Raw genomic sequence first — 8,240 nt, 5'->3', positions numbered from 1 at the left:
AACCATTATTTTCTTCTTGCAATACGTGACTTCAACGCATAACGCGTTGGCTCAACCTATTTTCTCATTCACGTTTTGTTACATTGTTCTTTCCAGCGACCACTTACTGGTTCGGGCCATTGAAAAAAGGAAACAATTCAAATGGACGAAACAAGTACATCCCTAACTTGGTTTTTATGTATCTAAGGGCGTAAATGTGTGCCGGCCAGTATGCGATTATCAATGTGGTGTAGTTTTTTTTATACATAAGCATGTATTCAAGCGTAGGAACCATCAGAAATATTTAAAACAAACTTCTACTACATTTTAAAACCCACCTTTCGTGTCTCCTGCACAGCGAGGGATTTTCACTCGTTAGTAGTTGGTGTGCCTCCGATTGCGTACATTATAATAGTTTGTTCTTTTGCTACGTTTTTATAACGTTTCGTGCTGTTGGGACAGATTTCCGTTTGTCTTAAGCACATGGTTTACCTCTCAACTACTTTAGAGATAGCAACAACTTTAAGTAGTAAAACGACATTATTAATGTTAGCTGTTTTGTTCATTATTCTTCGTATTCCTATCCTCGTTCTCCCGAACACCTGTGACATTCACAATCAAATTCATTTATCTAATTCACTCACGAGATCACATTGCGCTCATCTATAAATTCCAGCCCTTTCGTTCTAAGTGTTCTCTTACGTAACCTCTTACGTGCGAGCGTTGCTGTTTCTATAATACTTCCTAACTACCTCAAGCATTTGAAGTATTGTCACTGGAGAATTGCTGGTTATCGTTGGACTTTCCAGTTCGTTTTAATGGCTCTCGGCCTATTCATGTCTCTCTGCTAAAGATTTTTTCAAAGCTCATTCACTATTGGTAAATGTTGTTCTTGTTCAAGAGGCCGTGTTTGCGGTGTAAAAATAAAATTTTTTGAATATAATGTTTCAGCTGCAAGTCAATTACAGAAATGAAACAGTGAACATGGTGTTAAAGTAGAGTATTTCGATTCGCCTTGACGCAACTAAAGGCACGGGTTGGCGAAAGTTGATGTACCGAAGGTTTGGTTTATGGAATGTTGTCAACTTGTAGAACGTACTCGTTGAGAGAATTGAGTGTTTCAAAACTGGAGAGAAAGGTACATTCGTTTCTGCAAAAGGATTTTCAATCTCGCAAATTACGGAAAGAGAGACGATGCCCACTCACTGAGCGGATATTCTTGGAAGGCTGATTACTATTAAACGCCATCAAAATGACGCCAACGCTGCTTCGATCGATTTCACTTACAGCCACAGCGTTAGTCGGTCGTAGGCTATGTTTTCTGAAGAGGCAAAAGCAAAGGCCACTTTACTTTACACATGGCTTTCTACACGAGCCCTACTATTTGTTTGTTTCTTTAATGGTTCTGGCTTCACTCAGCGGCCTTCACATTACTTTCAATGCGCATTTTCTTTTTCCACAACGTAAACAATTAAGAGGAAAATAAATACTGATGAATGTTACAAATCGAAGTACGCGTATTCCTAACAGTAGCAGTTGTAATAAAACTCATCTTAAACGTTAACTATAGTAAGAAATAATCAATCGAACGATAAATGTACTCTTATTGAAAATCATTACAAATAGGATAATAAGATTACTAAGCGGTAGTACAAAAGGTGACATAATAAAATTACGAAAATGAAAACACGCAAGTAAAATCTAAGGTTTGCTTTTAAACGAGAAATAAAAAAATGAAATAAAACCTGAACAACCGACATCGAAGTGGATCGGACACGGGAATGCCAGAGTGCAATAGTAGATGGACAGAAGTAATGAGGGGAAAGGGAAACAAAAATATCCTTTAGGGGAATGTCAACCAAACAAAGAAGGACAATTTGGGATGGTTTTCGAGAGTGGGACACGCGCCAGGTATCTTCCTCTACCTCTACCAACCGGCAGCACTGGCCGGCGCTGGTATAGCTTGAGATTTCCACTGGTTTCAGATTCATCGTTGATTTTCTATTGGCGGTTTGTTCGATGGCGGTCCGTTTGCCTACGCTAACGGCAACTAATATGTACAATGGTATACTTATTCGAAAAAGAGTCGACTGTATATAGGAAGCAAGAAAACGGGAGAAAGAGTGTACAAACTACGTACTTTACGGGCTCGAGGGCTCGAAATCGGAAGCGATATACGTGGACAGTTCGAAGACACCACTATTACCGCGACCGCTTTTGAGAAGCACTTCGTGAGTGACAACCAAATGCAGCAACCAGTGTTGCGCCCGTGAACAGTTCAACTCCGGAACACAGTAAGAATCTAGCGCTGTAACGGGGGTGGTGTCCGGCGGTTAGCACTGACTGGCCGGGAGGAGATGATGTTCTGCTGCAACAGCTGCTGGTGCTGGTAGAGCTGATGGTGTAACCTGTGGTGCTGCGGATGATGCTGTTGTTGTTGCAGTTGGACCGGTTCTTCGACATCGAGCAGCTTCGGTGGTCGCCTCAGTTTCTTCGGATGCCTGTGGATGACGTTCTTGCTGATGGCGTTCTGCTCGAGCAGTTGCTTCTGCACCTGAGCCACCGCAGCGGCCGCAGCTGAAGCACTAATGGTCGCGTTTCGGCCACAGTTGGTCAGCGTGCGCCAATCGGGCAGCTGCACACCCTGCCGGACACACTCGTGGGCGTAGGCCGCCATGCTGTCACAGTAGCACTGCCGATGGGGACACTCGCACATGTCGAACTTGCACGACTCGAAGTAGTTGTCCGGGTTGAGCAGCGAGTTGCAGCGTCCGAACACTTCCGCCGTCCGGAGCGCCTTGCAGAAGGTGAAGAACTTCTTCGTCTTGCACTGCGGGTTGCGAGCGGCCAGTTCTTTCTTGCGCTGTCTCGTGCACGCTTTCGGACCGCCGACGGCCCACGATCGCGCAAAGCGCCACACATTGTGCGTCATGTTGAGACCACCGCGCGTAAACAGATCGTCCCGGAAGACGCTGTTGTAGTTACCGCAAAGTCCGCACAGCTTCCCCTTGTACTCCGTCGGTACCTGCACCTGGATGAAGTTGAACCCATCCCAAGACAGCTTCACGCCCAGCCCGGTCTCGACGACCACTTCCGTCCCGTCGTCGCTGCGGTAAATGTCGAGCGTCTGGTTCAGCTTGTACGGCGGCTCAACGCGCGTTCCGTTCACCTTGACCCGCATGCGGTGGCCCAGATTCACCTTCACGCCGTCCAGCTTCAGAGTGACCGTTTTCGTCCACGACGAGTACTTGGTCATCCGCGCGTCGTTCGTGACGCGGATCGAGAACGAGTGCCCGACACAGTCCGCGGTCAGCTGGTACTTACACGAGCCCTGGAAGCTGTAGAAGTTCCCGTCGAACGTTTTGTAGTGCGGATCGCCGAAAACAGTGCAAACGCCCGGGCTTTCGACGCACCGTGGACAGCACTCGTTCGCCGCCGTCAGCAGCGTTTCGTTGGGGCCACACTTTTTCTTCGGACACTGGATGTTGGCGCAGCGTACCTCGCCTGCCCGGCACTCGCACGATGTGCACGCGTTCAGGCTCCAGGTTTCGTTGTTCTTCGGTGGAAAAGGAGAAGCGAGAAGAGAAACATTAAAATCTCACTATAGATCGCTAGCAAACAGTGACATAACTGGATGGTGTGCCTACCTGATACACTTTCCCGGCTGTCGTGCACGTGCTGCGGAACTCGGCCGGCATCGGACAGGACGGGCAGCATTCGCCCGGTTCGCGTATTTGATCCTCCACCGCGCACTCCAGTATCGGGCAAGTGCTCTTCTCGCACACCGACGTGCCATTTTGGCAGGTGCAGTTCGAGCACTGGTCGCCCTTATAGGGTTTTCCCGGAAAATGGACCGCTTTCGCCATGATGCACATCGGCGACCCGCGGTTGATCTCCTCGCGCCGCTCGGCACACTTTGGGCAGCAGTCGCCGGGCGTGCGAATCTGCTTCGACAGTGGACACTGCAGCACCGGACATGACTTTTTCGCGCACGTCAACTTGTGACCGGCACAGGTACACTTCACGCACGGATCTTCACTGAGAGTGGCCTCACCCAACACCTTCTGTCCGTTGAGCCGACAACCTGCAAGGAAACCGGAAAGGAAAGATGAATGATTGAAGGCAACCCCTCGAGAGGAAGGCCGCTCGAATAAGCCATCATGGAGCTTGTTTGTGCCAAAATTACACGTAGGGCCTCAACTCTACCTCCGTACGGCGCGCATTCACGGAGTTGACAAGTTCAATGTCGGGCGGAATTGAATGAGAAAATATGTAAAACATCGCCAGAGCTAACCGTGTCGCGTGGATCACGGGTGGGGTCCGCATAAATCTCGCAGGACCAGAACCACAGCGAGGCCGGATTCGGTGTGCGTGGGTGTTGCGATCCCCCGCTCTGTCCCGGTCCCCAACCCAAGGCTCCAACTCTCGACGCAACCCGCAGTTAATCAATCTTCATCTATTTTAAATCGATTTTATAATCGTCCCCGGTGGTGGCGCAAACTCACCCCGTCTGCTCGCCTGCCTACCCGGCTGTTGACAGATTTGGTCAAGGCCAGAGTCAGACGAAACGAGAAAAAAAACTAGAATACGCCGTAATAACAATGTGGCGTCCGTCCTACGGGCGGATTCCGCACAAACCGTGGCGACAATCGTCCGGCCGCTGACATTTAGTCGAGCGATTGGCGCGTTTTTTTCTAACTTCGGTTGCTCATGTAACGAATTCCTCGGGCGCAAATCGGGCTCACCAACAGGAAGCGTTTGCGGCCCATATCTGCAGCCCCCGCGCAAAGGAACGCGGCCTGTGAAACGTCAACACGCACAACACGACGATCTAGAGAAAGTTTGCGCGAATAATGGCCGCCATCTCGGCGACCAGACGATCGGTTTGATCGACTCGTTGTAGAACCATCTATCGATTGCCCACCAGCGACGCCAGCTGAACCGGACACGTTGCCTGGCGACGCCATCTTTGATTGTTGAACACTGGCCCACCGCATTCTCGGCAAGCGGGTTCGAGAATTCGGGATTATGTTACTGCTCACTGGCGGCTTAAAGACCGGTAGCGTGGCCCCGTGGTCGACGGCCTAAAGATTGTTGCAGCTTTGCTGGAGAGCCCTAGAGGAGCGGCCGCAAATGTTTTCAACCATCACTCGCACTTTTCCTCGAATTAAGCCCAACTCAAATAAAACATAGTCAAAAGATTCGAATAAAAGGATCGCGAGTTGAAGTCTGCAGTAGTGTTATTTGCTGCCACAGGCTACCTACAGCAGCGTTTTGGGGAATCTTTGCTTCGACACGGTCTGGCCTCACACACACACAGGCTTCCCATTCAGAAAGCTGCGGTGCGTCGTTCCCTCACATAACAACCTTTTAACCGAGCGAAGGGATCATTCCAAGGAGGAAACGTTCTAATAAAAAGGTAGCCTCCGAAGGAAGGGCGAGAAGGAAAATTGGAAAGGCAAATAAAATTCCATCCGAACCTCGCGGCGAAAAACAATGCCACACGCGTGTGGCAAGAACGGTGGACATGTTTCTGAAGGAGGTTCCGTTTCGCTCCGTTCCCCCGGAAGGTCTTTTCAGTATTTTATTGACTTCTTAAAACAATAGGGGCGAACAACAGCAAGAAGGCAAATCCTGGCGAACCCTTCCCCAGACAAGTGACTGGGAGATTCGAGGCGGGATTGCATGAACCTGTCGACCTAACCCGACTTCACCCAGCGCTCCATGTCTCCCTCTCCCTTGGTCTTGCTTCTGGCGATCGACGCAGGACGCGGTCGTGAGTAACGCATCAGAAGGACCACCGTCAGCGACTGGACTTCGTGTTCGGGAAGCATCGCTTCTTTCTTTTTTCTCCGGGTTTCTGTGTTCTGCAAAAAACGGTTAGTTACATGTCGGGCCGCTTGTTTTTTTTGTTTGCCCTGTTCTGGCCCTCTTTATTTAATGGCGCTGGGATTGGCTCGACTGGCAATGGCTGGGAAAGAAGGGAACAGATTTTTACTTTATATCTTAATTGCATGTTTCACGTTCGCGCACAGTCCATCTCCAACAAGTTCGGTTCGAGATTGTTTGTTCTCGGCGCTGACCACTGGCACCACTGGTGGATAGAAGATAATTCCCGCGATACGATCCGAAGCCGGGAGATGCGGCTCGTACAGGCTTTTAAGGTCCGTTTTTCTTCACTGGCTCCACTAATCGACCCGCGCGGACGGTAGGCTGGTCCCATTTTTCGTTGGAGCGCGGAGCGATCGACGGTGCCTTCAAAACCACGGACTTCAAAATGTCCGCCGCAGATGTCGATCGGATTGAAACAATGTGTCAGAAGAAAAGCTTGTTCTCCTCTGCTCTTTGGGTTGGGCCGCTGAAATCCGTTCCGCTGATTAATCAACAAAAAGAAACAAGAACCAACTTCAACCACTTGAACTGCAGTGTACGAAACTAACAAAACACAAAAAAGTATTTCATTTGGCGCACTCCTTAAATGGTTTTTTTGCGGCTAAAAAGCAGCTAAACGAGGGTTTTGGGTAAACATTCAAGAACTAAGCCCATACCTCTGTTGGTCATGATATTAGAGGATTAAGTTCAGCCATACGTGTTGATTCGGTTGACTTCCTGTAATACACACCAAGGGCCCAGAGTAAGGGCCCTTGTTTCTTAAGCAACAGTGACATTGATAATAACTGCTGGGTGGTAAACGATAAACCAGCACCACCCTATTCTGGGCAATTCAGTGCAGAAGGGCGACATTGTGAAGACATTGTTGTTCCTCTCAATCCGTTCGACCGCACACGGCGAGGAAGGCGTCCGATGCTATCGGAACTATGGTATGCAAAGACCGTTATGACCGGGGCGATCGGAGGAGCAGATTTGATAGTCCGATTAACTTATGAAATAAAGCTCCGGGATGTCCGGGTTCGGGATGCTTGTTCTGGACCCCGATAACGACCCACCTGTACAAACCAAAGACCATTTTATTAAATCATTCAGGAACCTCCTGCAGAACCGAAACAAGGGCAAAGAAATGAGTTTGATCTTCACAAGATATAGGAGTTAAGAGAAAAAGCGAAACGGAGAGAAATAAAGACAGAGAAATGTTCTACGATATGAATGAAGTGATTAATAACAAGAAACCCACACTTCACAAAACAATAACTGCCTAAAATATGATAATGTTATTATAATTTGTCATACCAATTTAGCAAACTCATCGCGCTTGTGAACGCCTGTCCGGTGGTCAGCAAGCGTCTTCAACGAGGTAGCTGATCCCGTGACTGCGTCCAGTATGCGTCCCGTTGTAATGATGCTCCCCTCAGAAGAAACAAAACCCCTGTGCCACGCATAACGCGCCTCAATTTCGAAACAGATTTAAAAGAGCCCCCCACGGGGGGCCAGCCACTACGACCGGACTGGGCCATTAGAAACTGTATCGCCACGCCAACTAATTTGTTCTCGCCCGCCAACATTGGCCGCAGATGGTATCTCGCAACCCACGCGTCCACTGGGTGGAGTCTTCAAATTAATTTACCAACTCTCGAACCGAAAGAACCGAAGCTCCTATTTTGTTGAAACGTTACTTTGTGAGATGGCGCGCTCGCGGTGCGGAAAATTATTTGATTTTTTATTGGTTTTATGGAGATGTTTATCATAATTAGCCATCTCGCGATCTTACTGGGCCGTCAAAGGCTTGCCGAGACCTCTTTTCGCGTTGGTGGCCTCTCCAACCTGCGAACAGGTAGTAGCGCCAGGAGTAATCGAAGACTGAACTGAAGGAAACTTTGTAGTCGATCGAGTAAGGACGGAAAAAGCTTACCGTGGAGTACACGGATCACGACAATAAACAAAAAAAAAATCGTCCAATGTCGTGGCCCAGTAGGGTGCGACTGTGCCCGTGTCATTCGCTGCAGAACGGATCCGGGTATGGCACGCGCTCACCGCCCAGCCGCACAGTAGTAGGAGCCATTTTTAAATCATCCAGCTCGTAGAGGATCTCCATCATCTAATACGTCTGCTGATGCTGCCCCCGGGACTAGCAGCGATCGTATTGGCGAGAATATTCACGAAATGCGGTTTGGTGATTTTTGCGATGAGGTCTAAGACTAACGCTGCTTGGTTTTGGTTTTCGTTTTGAGGCATTTCGGTTTTCTTGATTGACTTCGTTGTTCCCTTTTCTTTCTCGTATGAAGTGGCGCAAAAGATTTCGCATTCCTCCCTGGAAAAAGCTTTGTGGTTTGTTTTCGCCATCATCATAATCATCGTCGTCGCCG

The 8,240-nt window shown here is 48.8% G+C and overlaps 1 protein-coding gene across 1 annotated transcript in view; it reads right to left on the bottom strand.

Moving 5' to 3' along the window:
• Window positions 1-383: 383 nt before the first annotated feature.
• LOC128277547 (BMP-binding endothelial regulator protein) overlaps window positions 384-8,240 on the bottom strand; it is a 33,135-nt gene continuing 25,278 nt past the window's right edge. The window contains exons 5-6 of the mRNA XM_053016021.1: window positions 3,627-4,063; window positions 384-3,535 (exon numbers count right to left, since the gene is read on the bottom strand). Of these exons, the coding sequence (XP_052871981.1) occupies window positions 2,282-3,535; window positions 3,627-4,063 (1,691 nt within the window). The 3' untranslated portion in view covers window positions 384-2,281. The remainder of the gene's footprint in view (window positions 3,536-3,626; window positions 4,064-8,240) is intronic.

This window comes from Anopheles cruzii, chromosome 2, assembly GCF_943734635.1.
Source record: "Anopheles cruzii chromosome 2, idAnoCruzAS_RS32_06, whole genome shotgun sequence".
NCBI classification, from domain to species: Eukaryota; Metazoa; Arthropoda; class Insecta; order Diptera; family Culicidae; genus Anopheles; species Anopheles cruzii.
The sequence above is the reverse complement of the archived record's forward strand: the minus strand, read 5'-3'. Positions and strand labels throughout refer to the sequence as shown.